Here is a 21,693-nt window from a genome sequence, read left to right as displayed (position 1 = left end):
CCGACCTTCAAAGAATTGCCCTCAGTGTCTACAAGCAACATCTATAAATTAGACTCGTTTTCATCTGTGAGTCATCTTGATCTTCAGTCTACTAAGGCACTGGCCTTCCAAAATTGCAGCCTCTTCTCAAAGGCTGACCATGCACAACAAATTTACACTCGAAAGTAACTTGACAAAACAGGCAATCACCAGACAGAAAGAAGAGACACGGTATGCAAGCACCTTCCTAAGCCTAGGAGCCAGGGAAATCAAAACAAGAAAGAGAAGCAGATGGGTTGGATGAAATGAAAGGCATAATAGTTCAAAAGGTGGAGTGGAAAAGAGAAAATTCTTGAAAAAGCCAGGCTTTCATTGGAAAAGTTCATTTTCACTATGTAAAAGAACTAGTCTTTTGTGCTCCTGAAGATGCTCTCTTGTGCAAGAAGGAACAAATCTTTAAGCACGAAAAGCAGAGAGAGAGAGAGAGAGAGAGAGAGAGTTCACAAAGGGGAAAGAGAAGGAACCTACCAATATTCTGTTCTTTGAATGATGCTCAATCCAAAAGTCCAATGTGTCATAAAACAGAAATTGATCAGAGTATTCAATAATTAAACCACAATGACGAAATTCCACACCTCAAAAACCCTTTTTCCCCTAGTTATATTGTTTTGGAAAAACAAAAATTCCATCTCTCATACCTCATTACAGGAGAAAACAAATATCCTTCTTGACTTTTTCAATTAATCCTGCATTAAATATCCAAATTTCATATGATGACCCAAATATTCATAAGCCTTAACCCTACTCCTTTTGGGCTCTGCATAAAAAGATAAGAAGGCCTGCACGTAAAAGAAAGATTCAAAAGGCCAACAGTTTGGTACAATTATTATGGAGAGTTTCAGCCACCTAAACAGGAAGAATGCCACTGCCATCCCTACACAAAATGTGACTTGAGAGAAGAAATGGCAGGGCTAGGTTTCATGATTTGTGAGAAGTTTCAGAGAGTTGCAATTAAACCAAATAGGTTGATTTGTCATTACCAAATAAAGGTTAGATTATCTGAAAAACACCTGTACGGCATCTGCTGACAGCAATCGAGTGTGATGCAGGATGAAGTCTGATGAACATCAGAATTAATATTTTTCTGTTTCATTAAGGCTAGAAGGTGAGAGGACAGTAAAAGTAGCCGTAGTGGTTCAAATTTCTCGGCGATATTGTTGGGCATGTAACCGTTACACAGGGTCTAACCGTTTAATTTGAATCATGTTTTGGTTAAGATGGGGAACAGAATCATGTTGGGCATTGCACATCTTTTGAGGGTCACCCTGCTTTTTTGGCCAGTCAGACGAGTCTTAGTTGGGTCTGGATGATTTGTTGGATCCAGTTTGGATTGTTTGGTTAAAATGGGTCTTGGAGATGAGTCATCTCATTTCTTAAGTTGGTTATCTTTTTGGCCAGTCTTAGTGGGTTCTGGATGATTTGAGGAATCTACATTGGATTGCTTAGTACTCCTGTGGTGATGGATCAGGATTAGGGCTGTCAATGGGTTGTGTTTGTACTGGGCACCTGACCCAAACCCAAAATTACAGGTATGGGCATAAAAATGCCTACTTTATCACATGTTCATTCGAACACATATCCCTAATCAATTTTGTTGCCATCAATTAGAAATGTATAGGTATCTAAAAAGGACACAGTGCACTTAGAACACATTAGCTTTATTAAATGGCCTCATTTTCACTGAAACTCAGTAAAAGCTCTCCTGTTACTCTAAAGCTCCATTGATCATACCATGTAAAAAAATGCAGTTAGTTAACTTTGAAGGCTTGGAAAGGTCAAAGGGGTTTGCAGTGTCTTATTTCTTTATCCACATCTGGTGGAGTTTACATTGGTAAACAAGCTGAACAAACCGAATAGAGGGTGTTCAAGCTCGGCTCATTTCTTGTGTCAAGCCAAGTCGAGCTTGAGTTCATGAGAAGACCGACCTAATTGAGAGCCATCTCATTTACAAAGAAAGATAATTAGAGTTAAAAATAATAGAATTTGGACCCTAAAAGTATTGAGTCAAGCTCAACTGGCTTATTTACAAAATAAATAACCTTTTCAAATTTCTAAGCAATAAGATTTGAACTCTAAACTTATTGTTTACAAGCCAAACGCTACAGCCATCTACACTCTATGATAGAAAAATATATGTAAATATATTTATTATTAATTAACAGGCCTATATGAGCCGAGCCAAACATTGGTTGTTCATGTTCGGCTTGTCGAGCTTATTTCACGAGTTCAAACGAACTGTTTTCGAACTAAGTTACGAGCGGCTCATCTCATTTCCCAGCCCTAGATTGCAACTCCAATATATATATATATATATATATATATAATTTTCCCCTTTTTTTTCAGCTTTCTTACCATCCAAATAAACAATATTTGGTAAGGAGAGGGGGGGGGATCATGTGATTCATGCATTTGGCTTGTTAGGCATGCTTTTTGAGAATATTATATCGTGTCATAGCTTTCTACCTTGTATTGGAGAATATTGTGGTGTCATATCTTTCTACCATGTAAGGCATATATGGAGAATCTTCCACATGCTAGCACAGAATGCTATCATGCACCAACTCTCCAGTTACATTTATGAGTAACTACTTTTCCATTTTATGGGCAAATCAATGTTGTTAGTATCGGTATTGGCCTTGAATCGTTTGGCCAACGAATTCAGGCGAATCGGCCCGTACGATTCTCAAGTGAATAGTTCTGAATTGGCTAAAAAATAATTAAAAAATATTGTGTCAATCATAACATGACACGTGAACCATTAAAATATTATTACAAAATTAATTTAAGCATTTTTATATTTGTTAAAAAATAACCGATTCAGGTTAGTGTCGTGTCCATTTTCTGCTGATATGATATGTATCGGTCGATACTGACAACATTGGGCAAAATAGTTGACTTGAAAATCTTGATGAATAGTAATGCCTCGAAAGTGTCCATAAGATGCAACCGTTGGAGCAGCTAGTGGAAGTCACCTTGTGTTGGGACGTTGCAGGTTCAAAACCCAATGGTATAGTTGTATAACTGGTAGGGGTCTGCCTAACCACAGTGACAAAAGTTTAAAACGGCAAAATCTTGAGAGTCAAACTCAGGAGATTTTGAAATTTTTCATAAATCTTGCATTTTTTCGGCAAAATCTTGGCAATAAAAAATAATATTTATATGAAAATATAAATAAAACACATTTAAAAATGAAAAACTCATGATAAATATCTGCAAAAATGGTAAATATCATGATATTTGTCACGGATTAAAAATCTCGTGAGAAATTACCATTTTAAACTTTGAGGCAATTTCTTGTGATATTATCCAGATTTTTATAAATCTCGTGATATTTGTTACAGAGTGCCTAACCTCAGCTAGACTTTTAAAAAAAAAATGTGCAGAAAATGAAATGCCTCTAGCCGTGTACAATTTCAAAAAAAATCCTAACCACAATTTTCACAAATTTTGTAAATACAATTTTTGCACACACATCCGCGCACACACAAAGGGATTATCGTTTTAGATTAATTTTGGAAGTGCTCGACGAAAAAAAAATACCAAACCACCCTCAAGGTGATGGTATTTTTGAAATTTACATTAAAGGTCTTTTTTTTTAAGAAAAAAAGTAAAAATCAACCAAAATTTTCAGAAAATAATTTGGTAATTTTAATTTAATAATAGTAGAAGCGGCTTCTTTTTTACCATAAAAATAATAATAGTAGATGATGCATTCTAAAGCAATTTTTTAGCTAATTTCTAGTTATTTTTTTAGCTAACTTCTAGTTCTTTGCATTATTAAACATTAAACTGCAATAAATTCATAAGAAGGTTAAAATGTGTATAATGATATTAGAATTTTTTTTGTTCATTTTATCTATTTAAATGAGAAGGGGAAATGCATGCCAGGGGTAAAATAATATGATCTGGTTCCAACCCTTTTGGGTTGAGCCAACCTGAACCAAGGGCGTAGCTAGGGGGGGGGGGGGGGGGGGGAGGGCAGGACTGGGCTGTAGCCCAGTCCTGCCTCCCGAAACAGTTAAATTTTTTTGTTTGTTTTTTTTAAAGCCCAGCCCTGATTCCATATGAAATAGATTTTTATCCATTTTTGTAGTCCAGTCCAGTCCTAGCCCAGCCCTGACTGCAGCAAATAGTTTGATTTGTCCATATAAAATAGATTTTTATTAATAATTGTAGCCATTTTTTATTTTATCTCAAAAAAAAAAATTTTGGGGCCGCTGCCCCCAAACCCCCGACTATCACACAAATAAAATTTTTTTTCCTACACCCCTGTTTGCCCCCCCCCCCCCCCCCTCACATGAATCCTAGCTACGGCCCTGACCTGAACCAAACACCAGACCCAACCTAAGCAAGCCTTAACTCAGCTGGATCGAGTATGGGTTTAGGTTCCAAAACCCAATTAAATTTAATTCATCGAGTCTCATTATCGCCCTTACAAGTGGCAGCACGATAGCCTTTTCTTGATGTTTAGGGGTGCAAACTGGTCGAATTCAGGCCGGAGCTCATTAGATCCATATCCAAATTCAAAATTTAACCAGTGGATCCAAAACAGATCCAAGGATGTAAGGTTGAATCCATATGGAATCCTTTAAAGGCCACCAATCAGGTGGTTTATCCTTCCAAACCCCATCACAATCAAGAACTCCAAAATTCACAAGACCTTTTTTTTATGAAAGGCAAGCTGGGGTTAGGCTTGCAACGTCCCTTCATGATCCAACCAAGGTTTATAAACCAGCCCTCATTGTTACCAACCGCAAAGCCTATCCTCCATTTGCCTTCTATAGATAAACAATACTTTTACAACATTTTAATATTTTTATTTTTATAATTTATACATGCCAATATTTTGCTGAATTTTCCCAAAAAAAAACAGATTTTTCTATGTATTGCAGGATTTTCACTTCTTGGAATTAGTGACGTTGGTGCTAATACTGTAAACAAAGACGAATATTATTTAACACGTGACTGCATTTCGCCAGTGGGGCTTATTTTTTAGCTCACAGTAGGTGTCAACAAGCCTTTTTAGTAGATAGGAGGCGCTTGTTATGCTCCCACCCACAGGAAACCCCTTTCCTTTGAAAGGGTCAATTTAGAGGGAAAGTGCTTCCCCACGGGAGTGGTACTATGAACTCATTTTGACAGGGAAGCTGCTTTTTTGTATTTTTATATTTCTCATCCATGTGTTTGTTTCTCTCTTTCTAAGAAAGAGGCTTTATTTCCTGTGAAAGAGAGCCTCTTTCATGGGAAAGGGCGCTAAACAAACGGCCCCTAAATGTTGCATTGGACGAGAGGTGAGGTTGATCTGGTCCGCTTGCTCAAGGCATACTGCAGAGAGGGTGCCCTTCGGAAGGGCGAACTTGTGCATGCGCTCGCAGCAAAGCTAGCGTATGACCGATTCCTGTGCGTGGACAACGCCCTCATCAACCTCTACGTGAGATGCTCGAGGCTTGACTCCGCCCACAAAGTGTTCGACGAAATTCCCCAACGAGACGTTTTGTCATGGACGTCGCTCATCGCCGGTTATGCACGAGAAGACCACTGTACCACCTCTATAAGCATTTTCCGCCAGATGGTGTCTTGTGGTTTCGTTCCCAACCCCTTCACTTTCGCCAGCGTGCTGAAGGCCTGCGGCAAGCTTCCTGATTTGTTGGTGGGCAAGAGCGTGCACGGATTGATGATTGTTTCCGGTTGTGTTACTGATATGGTTTTGTCGAATTCGATTGTGGGCATGTATGCGAATTGTGGGTGTCTGGATGAAGCGTGCAAAGTGTTCAACAGAATGTCTGAACGAGATGTGGTCTCTTGGAACGGAATAATTGGTGCCTATGTGCAGGTTGGTGATACGGATGGAGCGCTGGAGTTCTTTTATAGGTTTCCATTTCGTGATGTTGTGTCTTGGAACACAATTGTCTCAGGGTATATGCATGGTGGGGATGATAGGACGGCATTGTGTTTTCTTTATGATATGAAGCGAGTAGGACTGGATTTCAATGAGTTTACATTTTGCATGGCTCTAGTGTTGGCTGCGAAGTTGGTGGTTCTTGATTTGGGAAAGCAGATTCATGGCCAATTGCTGAAAAGGTTTGGGTTTGATTATGATTGGTATATAGGAAATTCATTGATAGATATGTATTGCAAATGTGGGGAATTGGACTATGCTTTGCTAATCTTGGAGATGAATCCTGGTGCAGTTTCGTGGAGCTCGGTGATTTCTGGGTATGCTCGGAGTGGAAGAAGTGAATATGCTCTTAAGCTGTTTCGTCGAATGTTAGATGAAAGTGTTCCAGTAGATGAATTCACATTGGCAACGGTAAGTATGGCATGTGCTGAAAGTGGCATTCTGGAGCAGGGTAAGCAGATCCATGCCCAAATAGTGAAATCTTCGAACTTTTCTGATTCATTTGTAGGGACTTCTTTGGTTGACATGTATGCTAAATGTGGCAGCATAGATGATGCGCGACTTTTGTTCAACAGAATTAAGGACCACAGTGTTGTGCCATGGACATCAATCATAGTTGGTTGTGCATTTCATGGTCTAGCAAGAGAGGCAGTACATTATTTTGAGAGGATGTTGGAGGAGGGTGTTAGGCCAAACGAGATAAGCTTCCTGGGGGTGTTGTCTGCATGCAGCCATGCAGGGTTGTTAACTGAAGGGTGTGATTATTTCAAACTAATGTGTGAAGACCATGGCATAGTCCCAAGCATAGAACATTTTACGTGCATGGTTGATCTTCTTGGTCGTGCGGGACAGCTGGAAGAAGCTGAAGAATTTATACTGGAGAATGGCATCGATCGAATTGGTGTAGTCTGGAAGGCATTGCTATCTGCTTGCAGAATTCATAATAATATTATGGTCGGCCAGCGAATTTCGGAAAGACTGTTTAAACTTGAACCATGTGATGATGGATCCTATGTTCTCTCATCTAATGTGTGGTCTGTGTCAAGAAAGTGGGAGAATGCAGCAGATGTGAGGCAATTGATGCAAAGCAAACGGGTGAGAAAGAACCCAGGATGCTCATGGATTGTGCTGAATAACAAAGCACATGCCTTTGTAATGGGAGACAGGTCACACCCACAAACAGATGAGATCTACTCATACTTGGAAAGTCTAGCTGAGAGATTAAAGGAGGCTGCTTATTCTGCTAATCCAAATTTGGTGTAACAGGATGCAGAAGATGAACAATAAGAGGTTGTCCTTGCTGATGGTGAGTCCGATCGGACCACATCTTGCCATGTAGTTTGTCTTGTGAACAATCTCTATGTTTCTGGCTACTGTGAGTCCGTGACATTGCTGCAAAGTATGCATGTTAAAGTTACTGAGAGAGAGAGTGAGGTGAAGGAGAATGCCTGTTGATTTCTGTCTGTATCATCGTCTAAAATGTTGCCTACGTACATGGGAAGGCCATTTTCAACTCAAAGCGAAGCTGAAGTTCATAACTTTAACCTCCATGCCTGAATCCTTTGCATACCTTTCAATTTACTCTTATCAGGCGTCAAAACTAAGACAAAATATTATTGGCAGTTTGATGTCTTAGTCTACAAGGTATGGGGATGGACCAATGGCCCACAGTATCAAATATTATATTGAATATTAAAGAACATAGTTTGTGGGAAGTGGGCCTGCCCTACTAATTAAAATTAAGGAGGAAAATTAGGTTAAGAGGCACAGTTTACCCACTAACAAAACCAACCAACTCCATGTTATACCCTCTCAGCAAGAGGGTTTGGTGGATCTCTTGCTCTCCAAGCTTTAAAATCATTCTGTCTTGCATTTCAAGCAAAAATTTCCCATATAAACAATCACTGCTACCACTTGATGTTTCATTCAAGTAAGAATCATGAGAAATCAAATGGAGAGATTGGCCCTGTTGCCTTTTCCATTTGGATGTGTTTCTCAGTCCAGTATTTCAGTCAAACTCCAGAATCCAAAGAAAGCAAAAGCAGAACTCCATAACAATCCAGGAGGTACCCTCTGTTCTAACCGATCTATGTTTCAATTTGTACTTAAAATTTTGTTCTGTTTGATTGTTGTTGTGCTCATGTTTTTCTTGCATTTCTTTTTCCCTTAAAAGGAGAAGCGTTTGTCTCTATTATGCAAATGAAGAATTCATTGGGACTGCTGACTGTTCCAAAATCCGCACTTTCTGCTGGATTACAAAGATTGATTAGGAGTCTCGCGAGTTTATCTCAATTGTTTGGTAATCACCTATATTTTTCACTCTAATATCTGAGATTGGTTGTCAGTAAGTTTTTCAAGCTTCTCTTGAATAGTTCTTTATCTTTAGTTGGTCAGTTACAACCTGACTCAGGCTACTTCTGCTTGCTTTTCTTAGTAAATGACATGTTCCAACAACCAAGGAACATCAAATTGGTGCAGCTCAGCGCGAACCGTCACTGGTTCGCTTCAGTAACTGCATGTCTTAGTTATTCACTGATGGCACAAGAAATTCAGGTCACCTTGGTTCCTAAATTGATGACTGTTTTCTCATGGCAGATGACAAGGAAGAGTTTGTGGAAATGGAGATCGGGCTTCCAACAGATGTAAAACACGTTGCTCATATAGGTTTGGATGGTTCAACAACAACCATGAAGAGCTGGCAAGAACTTCAAGGACCTGAGCTGCTTTCCCTGCCTTCTATCTCTCTGCAAGATTTTGAACTTGCCATGGCTGCACAGGCTGTTGCAGATGGACAGATCAGTACCAAGTTTAATTAACGTGGAGAGAGAGAGGGGGGCCGGTTTGGACATGTATATGGTGGCTCTACCTTTTCATTAGTTAATGAGTAACTCCCATGTTCACTTTGTCTTTACTCAAAAGATTTATGTTTGTTAAGTCGGATTACTACTGCCACTTTCTATCTTCCATGCAATGCACACATCTTTTCTAGTTGGTCTGGAATCTCACGTCTGCCATCCATTTGGGAAATGGAGGGTGGGGAGATATATTGTCATTTACATGTATGGTCCCCTTAAATCATAAGGTCCCACTTCAATTTATACTCTTTGTTTCAGGGTGTCTGGACCACACGGCTTCCGACCAGACCCACTTGGGGGTCTTATAAAAAGGTTGGTAGCCAATGCCAACTTGATAATTTTTTCAGCAAACCTTGTTCAAGCCGTCTATTATTTTCGAGATGGATGGCTGATTTATATTCCTCATTAGAAAGTTTGTTTTACGGTGCTGCAACATGACAGCAGTGAAATATGCTCTGTTGGAGCCGTTGTTGGTAGCAGCGATGACAGCGGCGCCACTCTGATATCTGTCTCCTCTCTCAAAAACAGCATTCCAATCCTAGATTTAGGCTGTCAGCACGACGACTGTATCTTTGAGATTTGAGGCCACCGCCTAGGGCCTCTTATTTTGTAAAGGCCTCAAACCTCATAAAAATTGGAAGGGGAGATACGTGTAAAAAACAAAGCAATTTGAGTGAACTTTATTGATGTATATTATAGGAAAGGAGTTCACAAAGCTAACTTGCCTTTCGCTCCAAGTGCATACACGACATTTTGCTTTTTCCTGACTGAAATAGGAAAAAAGGGAAATTTTGTTTTGTGTGAGTTTGTTCTAGTTTGATGGTGTCTGTTTGCAATGTATTGAAAATGCTGTTCTGTTTAGGTGATTTTAGGAAAATAAAGCACTATTATCCCATTACATGATTTTATGAGTCTTTTATTAGAGTCTGTTTTTCCAATTTTATGCTCCAATCGGACATAAGTTCCATTTGAAGTGTGGTTTTACCTTCATAACGGATGTTCAAATTAGTAAATATGGAGGATATTAAGAATTTAAGAGAAAAAAAGGGTGCAACCCCTTTAATAAATAATAAAAATTTTATGTATAATGAAAAAAATTAGTATATATATATATATGAACCCAATTAGTAAATATAGAAGATATTGAGAATTTAAGAAAAAAAAGTACAACCCCTTTAATAAATAATAGAATTTTTATGTACAATGAAAAAAATAATTAGGGCCTTTGGAGGCCGCACCTAGGGCCTCAACTTCTCTTGAGCCGCCACTGACTGTAGGTATGGCAGGCTGAGCCAGCGCAACCAGGTCTTCGAGCCGGGTGTGGTTTCTTCGGGTTATAAATCCAAAAATAGAATTGATGGAGATGGAGACAATGAATCCCGTCACCGCTCCCAACTATGGCTCCCAAACAGAACCTTAAGAATGACACTTTTTTTAGTAAAATAAGTTTTTCTCATTGAAAATGCAATGTTGCACATGAATGCCATGGGAGAAGGTTATTTGGTGTCCATTTTAATGATGGATAAGGAACTACATGGTAGTGTCGGTACGAGTAATAGCCAAGCCATTGGAGACATGGGCTGTATCGACCTTGCGGTGGGCATCTATCTTTTAGATGGGTACCTTTTATCTTTGAATCTTACTTTGATGTATGTCATGTTGGGAAATTTTCAAAAAGGCATCTTAAGTTTGGCCATTAATAAAAAAGGCATATAAGTTTTGGAAAATTTAAAAAACACAACTAAAAAATATCATGGTTAATTAGAAAGGCCCAAGATTTTACTAGTCAACTGTTAAATGTGATGTAATTTTACCATTTTACCCTAAACATCATAAGGAAAGGAGTCTTTGAAGGGTTAGCTAGTTAATTAACTCTCTTAACTTGTCTTGGGTTACTTGTAACCCAGGCTAAATGGATGGAAGTTTGTTTGTTTTTACCAACGGTGACAAAATTTTGGTGCCTTTTTAAAAAAATTCAAAACTTAGGTGGTTTTTTATTAATGACCAAACTTTAAGTGCATTTTTGAAAATTTCCCTAAGTAGTATTTGTACACCTAAAAAAAGTACAAGAGAATGGTTATCAATTTTCAGTTATTACATATAACTGCCTGAGCTTTTTTGTTATAATAGAGAACCGATAATGAGGTAAGCAACACTAGCTTTTGGGCACAATATTAAGATTGGCTGCAAATTAAAGAACATGACAACTTTGGCCAATTAATTTATTTTTCTTGATGGTTTTGTCTTTTTTCCGTCTGAAAAATTGGATGCTTTGATCAAAATCACTTGTCTAAGTTGACACTTGAAAAAAATCAAACACTATGTAAGTTGTGGCCTGAAAAAAATCAGGTGCTATGATTTTGACCAAAGCGCCTGATTTTTCAGGTGAGAAAAGGGCAAAACTGTCAAGAAAAAAGTAAAATGGATACACTAGTCATATTTTCTAGTTTGCAGCCAGTTATAATATTGTGCGAAAAGTTAGTGCCATCCACGTTATTGTCTGTAAACTCAATATAATTGGTTCATGAAATATTGATAATGATGTTGATGAGATCATGATAAGAACAATATGATGATGATATTCCATTTTTTCCTAGATATAACAAAGTATGAACTCTCGTTCTCTTTTGATTAAATAACATCCTTAAATGTTACTATTGGGATCAAAATTTCCTGCAATTCATGTTTTCATTAAATAGATACAAATCCTTTTCGTTGACTACCGATCAAAATCTTCCATTAAATCCACCTCAACTTCACATATTGCATACAAGTACAGAATGAAGATGAGGATCACCTGCTCCACTAATCATAGCACCTCCATTTCTCACATCCAGAAGATAATCAAGAGCACTTTCAGTTATAACCTCACCTGGGATCAACACTGGAATCCCTGGAGGGTAAGGGCATATGAGCTCCCCACATACCTCACCAAGGCTTTCTTCAATACCAACCCTTCTTTTATTTGCAAAGAAAGCCTCCCTAGGACTCAGTTTTAAGTTCATCTCAGCAAAAGGTGAACACTTATAACCATCCACACCCTCCCTTAAGTTATCTGATCCATGCTTGACTACCAGATCCTTTACTCCATGCACAAGCCTCTCAACATGCTCCCTGCATGTACCCATGCTGATCGCAAATGTTAGCGACTTCCCTGAGGCGAGCTCAGCAATGACATTGTGTTCCATACGTAGGAACTCGTCTGCCTTGTACCCAGATACTCCAAGCTTCCATGTACCAATTGTCACACGCATAGGGTCGATCTCAGGCATGCTCTGGAAGTCTGCAGACTTCAATACTGATACGCCGGGAATCTTCTGAATTTCTTCTGCCAATTGGTAACCAAAACCCATCGATGCATCAAAAATGGTATCTGGGTTTTCACTCAATTGTGCTCTTGCAGCATCTAGAGAGGCAAGAAGCAGGTAGCTTGGGCTGCTGCTCTGAAGGGTCTGCAGGCATCTGCTTATTCTCTCCCTATCTACAATGCCACCTGATAAGTGTAACATTGATGACTGTGTAAGAGAGCATAGAACCTTGTGCGTAGACTGGACCACAAGGTCGGCTCCTTGCTCCAGTGCAGTTCTCGGAAGACGAGGATCAAACCTAAAATGTGCACCATGAGCTTCGTCAATGATTACTGGAATGCCCTGTGCATGACATAGATCAGTGATTTCCTTTAAATCACTGCAGATCCCATGGTAGGTAGGTGAGGTGACCAAAACTGCACCTGCTTCCTTACCTTCTTCATTCAACTCATCAATTGCCTTCCCAACCTGATGTGCTTTGATCCCACCAGCAATATCCCACAAGGAATTATACTCTGGAATTATGTACTTAGGCAAAGAGCCAGATAAAACCATGCCGGATATTGCTGATATATGGGAATTCCTAGGAAGAACAAGTGTTTTCCCTGGTGAACATGTAGCCATGATCGAGGCTTGAACCCCACATGTCGTTCCTCCCACAAGAAACCATGTCTCTGCTGCTCCAAACAGTTCTGCAGATTGCTTCTGGGCATCGAGGATAACGCCTTCTGGAGAGAACAAATTATCAAGCTCAGGTAGCTCAGGCAAATCATAGAAGTAAGGCCTCTTGCCAATAAGTTGAGCCAGTATGGGTGGTGCAGCCCTGCCCCTGTTGTGTCCTGGAAAGTGAAATCCAGCAGCATTGCACCTGGCAGAAGCCTTTAATGCACTGACCAGAGGTGCATTGCTGTCTACATGAAACTGTGTAGAACTGGAGATTTTACTATTGGAATTGGGACTCCCCTGGATAACCAATGAGCTCAGCTCCTTTGTTTGCTGGTGATCTCCAATGTTCCCCTATCAAACATACTGAAAATCTCAGAATACTTACAAAAATTCAGTATCTTCAACTCGGTATCCTAATACAAGATCTAAAGGTATAAGAATTGCCTTTTGGAGATCTCATGTGGAACGAAACTGGGTTTTCCTACCATGATAAGATCAGAAACACCAAGAAACCAATAAGATCAGAAAGACCATGAAATTGATGCCTGCTGGGAGAAGGAACTCAAACCCAACAATGAAAATTAATCATCCAATAACCCAATTTTGATTGAACTTCAGCGTTCATTCAAAATTGTGCATAAGAATTTCACATTTGAGCTCAAAGTTATAATATATTCAGCAACTGTGCAAACTTCAAAATTAAATTTTGAGCTCTACAATGGCATTAACATATGATTCTCTTGCAAATCATGCCTTATGAGGTTATCTGTCTCAAATATGAACCAGAAAATCCTATCAAATCCCAGCATTCACATTCCCAACTGGTTACAATATGAACACGTAACACCAAGAACTTAATATTATTCATGTGATTGACTCTATAAACTAGCTTCTTCTCCTGGTAGTAGTTATTTTGACACCTAGCAGACCATTCTTTCATACTAATTATAGGGTAAAAATTATTTTACGTTTATGGAATGGTTTAATTGTATGAGTACCCTTAACATTCTCCCATGTAAGTTCAAGAACAAAAACACTTGGACATTAAAGGACAACTCCTAAAACTCTGACACTCATTTCACTTAAATTCTTTGAACACCTTTTGTGTTTCCATTATAAAGTAAGGATTGGTCGTCCAAAATTATAAGAAGAAATGCAACAAACAAAATTGATGAGTAATTTTATTAGAAAAATTCAAATCTTTTGGAACAAGCATTTACACTCTAACTAGCACTTTACTGATTTAACATGTGTTAAAAGCAATATTCACACATTTGAGGTGGTCATACGTAATTTAGAACAATTATGTATGCCTACTTGTAATTCTTCTATTTACTAATCACCTATTTAAATAGGTGATTAGGGTTAATGAATGTCGTGCTCTCTCTCTCTCTCTCTCTCTCTCTCTCTCTCTCTCTCCTTCTGGTAACTCTCTTGTCTCTGTAAAATAGAGAAACACCTGGTAATGTCAACATGGTATCAAAGCGGGTCTCCCTTCTGGGATGACGCTGTTGCTGCTGTTGCTCGAGGATGTTGCTGGTCGTGAAGGATGAAGAAGAAGTGGGTGATCGTGGATCGTGATCAGGCTGTTGCCAGTCGTGAAGGGTGAAGTAGAAGTGGGTGTCGTGGATCGTGATCAGCTCGTGGACAAAAAAAAATCTGATTGTGGTGATGAGGATGCTGCTGGTCGTGAAGGGTGAAGAATAAGTGGGTGATCGTGGATCGTGATCAGGCTGCTGCCAGTTGTGAAGGGTGAAGTAGAAGTGGGTGTCTCTGATCATCGTGATCTGCTCGTGGATTAAAAAAAGGTATTTTTTCAAATTGTGTTTGATCATTGTGACGCATAATGAGAAGCACACAGATCTGAAGACTGTGATTGGATCTGAAATAAAGAGAAGATCTCGATTCAGATCTGAGTGGTGTCGTCTTAAAAAAAAAAAAATGATCGTTGTTAAATGTCTGAGATCAGATCATTGGAAATTAAATGGTAAGGATCTCAACCTTGAAGTTGGTAGTCTTGTTGAACATTCCAGTTGTGAAGTTGATAGTCTCTCCTTAAAAAAAATTTATATTCTGTGGTTATGGAGATGATCTGATTGCTATTCAGATCTAGAATCAAACTGGGCAGGAGTCTCTTTGTTGCGCAGAAATATCTGGGTTGTTGGATTTTTCTTTGTCTAGTTGTTGTTCTTAGTGAGCAAACATTTTTTTTATTATCATGGCTCAGTCACATACTCAAGATAATGACCAAAAAGCAGAGGTCGTTGGTGAATATAAAGCCTTTGCGAATCCATTTTCGTATGGATCTTCAGTTAAGCTAGATGATACTAATTATGCACGGTGGTCTCGCACCTTCATGATGTCGGTTTCTAGTCATCGAAAAAAATATGTCCTGTTGGAATTGGAGCCCACTGAAAGAACCGGAAAATATGTCACCTGGGATGAAGACAATGACATTGTGATGTCATGGATAATGAATAGTGTACAACCTCATATAGTTGATGGACTGATTTATTATACCTCAGCTAAAAAATGTGGGATAATCTTCGTGATACGTATTCTCATAAAACAAATGTGAGTCGTATTCTACAAGTTGAGCAGGAAATTTACCAGTTGCAACAAGGAGAACAGACTTTGGCCCAATACTATTCCTCTGTTAAATCTGCCTTTGAGAGGCTAAATGCACACAGACCCTTATGCTGCTCCAAACAGAAGACCCATTAGGAGCGGACTATGGTTGCCCGGTTCCTTACAGGGTTATCATTTGATTTTTCTGTTGCCAAAGTTTAAATGCTAACCAGTTCGGATGTTCCTACTCTTACAGAAGCCTACAATCATCTGAGTAGGCTTGCCATCATTCTTCCTCAAACCCAATCAGAATCACAGGCATCAGCTCTAGTTATCACCTCAGGTCGTGGAAGAGGTAATTTCTTGAATTTTCGAGGGAGAGGTCGCGGTCGCAGTATAGGAGGAAGAGGAAGGCTTCAATATACATATTGTGGTAAACTCGGACATCTTGAAGATAGGTGCTGGGATAAGACTGGTCGACCTCCTATTCCATCGCCCAAACCAAATGTGTCCAATGCTCAAGTTGTTAAACTCGAGGCAGAGACTCCCACTACATCCTCCAGCAATCCAGTTATCCTCAATCGTGCAGAGTACAATAAATTGTTGTCTCACCGGCTTCCTAGTTTAAGTGCTCTGATGCATGTTGTTGATGTTGCATGCTCTACAGGTGATAGCCCGAGTTATCAAGGTAGTAGATAGATTATAGATTCAGGTGCCTCTAGACACCTGTGTGAGACTCCCTATAATTTTTCAAAGTTACATCCTATTGTTGAACCTCGCAATGTTATACTTGTGGATGGGAGATATTCTCCTGTTATAGGCCAAGGAAACATCTCTATATCCCCCACGCTTCAATTGACTAATGTCCTTCATGCTCCCTCATTTCCTCAAAATTTATTGTCTGTTAGTCGTATTGCTAAGGAGCATAACTGTAGGGTGATATTTGATCCTGTGTGTTGTATTTTTCAAGACTTGCTCACGGGAAAGAGGATTGGTGGAGGCCATGAGGAGGGTGGTGTCTATTATCTACATCAGCCAGTTGGATCTATGAATTTTGTGTCTGAGCCATCTTCCAGTACCTATCAGTGGCATCTCCGTCTTGGTCATGTTCCTTTGCCAAAGCTTCGTAGTCTTATTCCTCAGATTTCTCCGTCTGACTCATTCCAGTGTGACGCCTGTCAATTGGGCAAACATCACATAAGCTCCTTTCCATTTGGTCAGAGTCCATCGAGTCAAGGATTGTTTGAGATTTTGCATGTTTATGTATGAAGACCTAGTAGAGTTCCTAGTAGATCTCAGTGTCGTTATTACTTAGTTATTGTTGATGATTTTTCTAGATTGTCATGGGTATGCTCTTGAGTTCAAGTCAAATGAATTGTTACAATTTTATCGAAATCGTGGCATCCGCCCTCAAACCACTTGTGCCCATACATCTCAGCAAAATGGAGTCGCTGAGAGAAAACATAGACATCTTCTAGATCTTGCTTGCACCCTTATGTTGCAATCAAATATGCCACCTTCATACTGGGGGGATGTCATTCTCACTTCTTGCTATCTTATTAATTGTATGCCTTCTTCATCATTGGAAAAGCAAATTCCTTTTCAAATTCTCTATCCTAATGCTCCACTTTTCCCGATTTCTCCCAAAGTGTTTGGATGTGTGTCCTTTGTTCATAAACTTGGACCTAACCGTGATAAATTAACTGCCCAAGCCATCAAGTGTGCCTTCATTGGATATCCAAAGAATCAAAAAGGATACCGGTGTCATGATCCCATCTCCCATCGAGAGTATGTTAGTGCTCATGTATCCTTCTTTGAATATATTCCTTACTTTTCTACTACTGCATCCAGACTACATGTTGAACAAGGTGATGCCATGCCTCTTCCAATTCCTCCTGTTCCCTTGGAGTCGTTTTCACAGACTATTCCTCATTCTCAGACTCCCATATCTGCTCGGTATCATAATCCTCCGTTGGTGTACACTCGCATATCATCACCTGAATCAGATCCTACATCACTGCCTTCTTCAGAAGTAAGTTCGCCTAAAAATATTGAGATGTCTAATGTTGAGGATGACAAACCTATTGCCCTCAGGAAAGGCACAAGACAATGCACATTACATCCTATTTTCAAGTTTGTTACTGAAGAAAGGCTTGGGGTTCACATGAAGAATTTTATCTCTGCTTTATCTGCCACATCTGTTCCACTTAATCATCATCAGGCGTTGTTAGACCCTAAGTGGAAGCAAGCGATGCAGGTTGAGATGGATGCCTTGCTCTCATGCGACACATGGGACTTGGTTGTTCCACCTACTAATGCAGATATCAAAATGTAAGTGGGTCTATACCATTAAGTATAACTCGGATGGCTCCATTGAAAAATACAAAGCCCGATTGGTGGCTAAAGGGTATACTCAAACATACGGAGTTGACTTTTTTGAAACTTTTTCTCCAGTCGCCCGTCTTGGGACTATTCGTTTAGTCATATATGTCGTTGTTCATTGTAGGTGGAGTTTATGTCAGTTAGATGTGAAAAACGCCTTCTTGTATGGGGATCTATTTGAAACTGTGTACATGCAGCAACCTAAAGAAGGCCATATATGGCCTAAAACAGAGCCCCGGTCATGGTTTCAGAAGTTATTTGAAATTATGTCTGCATTTGGCTTTAACAGGTCGGCATCAGATCATTCCTTGTTTATCAAGAAAACCCCCGCTGGTATTATGGTTATGGTTGTGTATGTGGATGATATTATTCTTACAGGGAGCAGTGAAAAGGACACCTCAGACACCAAAATTCATCTTCAAAAGCACTTTGTCATAAAAGATCTTGGTTCTCTTAGATACTTCTTAGGCATAGAGGTGGCTAGAAACAGTGAGAAATGTATTTGACCTACTGCAGGAAACAGGGATGTTAGGTGCCAAACCAGCCAATATACCAATGGATCATAAATTGCATATGTATGATGAACAAGCAGAACCAATTGACAGTAGTAGTTTTAGATCCCTGGTTGGTAAACTTTTATATGTTACTGTAACAAGGCCAAATATCTCCTTGGATGTGAGCAAAATAAGTCAATTCATGAACAGACCAACCCGAGTGCACTGGCAGGCAGCTATGATGATTCTCAGGTATTTGAAATCCTCTCCTGGAAAGGGATTGTTATATAAACAAAGCTCCAACCTTGATATACTTGCGTACTCAGATGCAGATTATGCAGGGGCTATTGATGATAGAAAGTCCACCACAGGGTTATGCGTGTTCGTAGGAAGAAACTTAATTACTTGGAGAAGTAAAAAACAAATTGTGGTAGCTCGTTCGAGTGTTGAATCAGAATATAGAGTTATGGCTCAAACAACTGCTGAAATGATATGGGTTAGGTCCATTCTAAGAGATCTGCAAGTGATGATTTCATCACCAATGTTGATGATGTGTGATAATAGAGCAGCCACCCATATAGCCAACAATCCAATTTTTCATGAGAGAACAAAACACATTGAGGTTGATTGCCACTATATACACGTGACTTAGTGCAGTTGGGGCATATTTCTACTAGTCATGTGATTTATGAGGACCAAGTTGCAAATGTCTTCACCAAGCCTATTGCAAGTGCAGGTTTTTCAAGATGTTGCAGCAAGTTGAGCATGATAAATATATATGCTCCAGCTTGAGGGGGAGTGTTAAAAGCAATATTCACACATTTGAGGTGGTCATACGTAATTTAGAACAATTATGTATGCCTACTTGTAATTCTTCTCTTTACTAATCACCTATTTAAATAGGTGATTAGGGTTAATGAATCTCTCTCTCTCTTCTTTTCTTTTCTTTTCTGGTAACTCTCTTGTCTCTCTAAAATAGAGAAACATCTGGTAACGTCAACAACATGCATGTGCATGCGCCTGTGTATGTGTATGTGTATGTGTATGTGTGTGTATACCTGCACGTGCGCATGCAGCTCAGGAAGCTGATCTTAAACAATCCTTCAGTGTCACTATAATCAAATGCAATTAATCATAATGAGCTTGGAAAGATGTAGACACGAATAAGAACTCTAAAGTCACTGAGACAACTCATTTAGCAATTCGTCATCAAAACTCCAACATTGGCTTTCCCCGAGACCAACAACAATTGTGAGTAATGATGAAAACATAAATAGATTGATGAAGCATTACCCAACCAATTGAAAACTCTAGCTTTTTAAATTAGAGCATCTTTTCAAACACTAAAACCAAGAAAAAAATCTCTTTTCCCATAAGCCAATCTGCACTGTCATATTTTGGCAATTATAGTTGCAACAAACGAGTATGAGTAACAGTCACCCCAGATACAAACTTTCCATTTAGTTACTGAATTCTGATTCAGAAAGATGGAAACTTGGAAAGATCTCCACGTTATTTCGTTTCTTTGAACACCACCAAGGCCTATTCTCTGGAATTGACAGATTAACTCCCGAAACAAACTTCTTCATTTCGTGCAGTAATTATCTTGATGTTGAAATAGGAACGCCCACATGATCTTTTACGACGAATCGAGAAACAACCAAACAACTTCACCAAACTATCGACTCATTGTCAGAAGATGCACCATATATTGGCAGAAAATGAAACCAGAAATGTCCACTTCCAAGAATGAGAATAGACAATATCATTTAAGTTTCCTCCTGTATCCCAATTTGGTTGTTCACTTTATGTGGAAGAAAAAAGGACCAATCTTAACTACCTATCAAAACTCAAAAGGAACTTCCCAACTGAAAGAGGAACTCAGAACACAACAGGAGTTGTGCCTTTACACAAGAAAGCCCTAGCTCACATAAGCATACAACATTACCAAAAAAATACAAAGATAAACCAATCATGCCCCAACTTAGAAGCACATTAACTTTTGCTAAAATTTGTGCGGATGAGCTCAAATTGATGTTTCGACCACCATATACGTTCTGGGCAATCGTCAAATTAGTTCAACATGCAGTAAATGAACACATTATGCAACAAAGAGACTTCAACTAACAGAGAGGGAAATCATACCTCATCCAAATTGGCCGCTTCCCTTGAGGATGATACAAGCAAATCAGAAGAACTGAAAAAATAAAATGGAAAAACTTATGATGTGAGTTAGTGGGCATTGGTGATATGGAATTCATGCATATATCACTTGCTCATATAGGGAAGCAAAACCCACCAAAATCTTTGAATGGTATGGCCCTTGTTCATAGGAAAACTTTTCCACCCTGTTTTGGTTGAAAATCCTAGGCGTAGAGGAGGACTAGAGGACAGAGATAGAGATGAAGATTCATGGGGATTTCTGGGAGATGGTGGGTTGTTCTGAAACGGGGGGAGGAGAAATCTGTGGAGGAGAAGCGCCATTTTTTATTTTTAAACTACCTCATCCACACCCCCCCACAAAGCCAAGTGCCACTGTTGAAGCTTTCATAGTGACGCTCCTTTTGGGGACAATTTCAATATTTGTGTTCTTATCGTGTTTTTTTATCGGAAAAAAATCGGATAGGAGACAACTTCAATGTAAAAATCGAAACACAAATTAATAATCAATTAAAAAACCAAATTTGAGTTTTTTTCCTTGAGAAATTAGCAAAGAGAACAAACGTGATGTGATATACTACCTACCTTTATGAAAAAACATCCACAGGTGCAATATATTGCAATTTTATCATCTACCAAAACATTGTCTTCTTTTTACCTAAAATAAAAAAACTTTGAAAATGTTTAATGCAAGCCCTAGAATCACAGGAAACAATGTTTGGACTGAGGATGGAGGTTTAAATCAAAACCCGTGCAGGTATGGAGGGACAGGATTTGAGACGGGGTTGGGGTGAAGACCTTATCTCCCGCCCGCCCCGGTCCACTGCCATCCCTAAAACGGAAAACGGGCTGGCAAATTCTCATGAGAAATTAAAATATTTTCCTATTTTTCTCTCACTTGTATGGACAAAAAATAATAAAATTAAAACAACAAATGTATGTAAATGAAATCACTTTTTTCACGAAAACAGCTAATAAAAGTGTATATATCATGATAAATTGATTATTTTAAATTTTAATGAAAACGTTGTGAGAGTTGAATATATCGTTCCATTTTGCCATTTAAAACAATAATAATTAAAAAATTAAAAAAAAAAACATGCCCTTTTGTCCTAGTTAAAAAATTAAAAAGCCATGCTCGAGTCCGAGTCATCCTGAATTGCACTTGTCCACAACTTAACATATAAAACTGGTTGGACACGGACAAAAGTTTACTTGGGATACATTGGATAAGTCTCTGGTGCGGATGTGCATACAGTAACAATGAGTTGAAACCAGCAATATCTTATTATTCATATTCTTTTAAGTAAATTTAATTATAT

At 39.0% G+C, this 21,693-nt stretch overlaps 2 protein-coding genes and 1 pseudogene across 2 annotated transcripts; 2 read left to right on the top strand and 1 right to left on the bottom strand.

Annotated features, from left to right (window-relative positions):
• Positions 1 to 5,311: 5,311 nt before the first annotated feature.
• Positions 5,312 to 7,201, top strand: LOC149840619 (pentatricopeptide repeat-containing protein At4g33170 pseudogene; annotated as a pseudogene).
• A 207-nt stretch (positions 7,202 to 7,408) lies between these two features.
• LOC149840618 (CRIB domain-containing protein RIC4-like) lies at positions 7,409 to 8,926 on the top strand. Its single transcript, XM_090004502.1, has 3 exons — positions 7,409 to 8,004; positions 8,112 to 8,237; positions 8,534 to 8,926. The coding sequence occupies exons 1-3, from the start codon at positions 7,878 to 7,880 to the stop codon at positions 8,752 to 8,754; spliced, it is 474 nt and encodes a 157-aa protein (XP_089860628.1). The 5' UTR covers positions 7,409 to 7,877; the 3' UTR covers positions 8,755 to 8,926.
• A 2,467-nt stretch (positions 8,927 to 11,393) lies between these two features.
• Positions 11,394 to 20,734, bottom strand: LOC149840617 (uncharacterized). The gene is made up of 3 exons (XM_090003230.1): positions 20,511 to 20,734; positions 20,357 to 20,408; positions 11,394 to 13,118 (listed from the first exon to the last, which is right to left on the bottom strand). The coding sequence occupies exons 1-3, from the start codon at positions 20,693 to 20,695 to the stop codon at positions 11,550 to 11,552; spliced, it is 1,806 nt and encodes a 601-aa protein (XP_089859356.1). The 5' UTR covers positions 20,696 to 20,734; the 3' UTR covers positions 11,394 to 11,549.
• Positions 20,735 to 21,693: the final 959 nt, after the last annotated feature.

The sequence above is a fragment of the Nuphar pumila genome, chromosome 4, assembly GCF_984573655.1.
Source record: "Nuphar pumila chromosome 4, dmNupPumi1.hap1.1, whole genome shotgun sequence".
In the NCBI taxonomy this organism is placed as follows: Eukaryota; Viridiplantae; Streptophyta; class Magnoliopsida; order Nymphaeales; family Nymphaeaceae; genus Nuphar; species Nuphar pumila.
The sequence above is the reverse complement of the archived record's forward strand: the minus strand, read 5'-3'. Positions and strand labels throughout refer to the sequence as shown.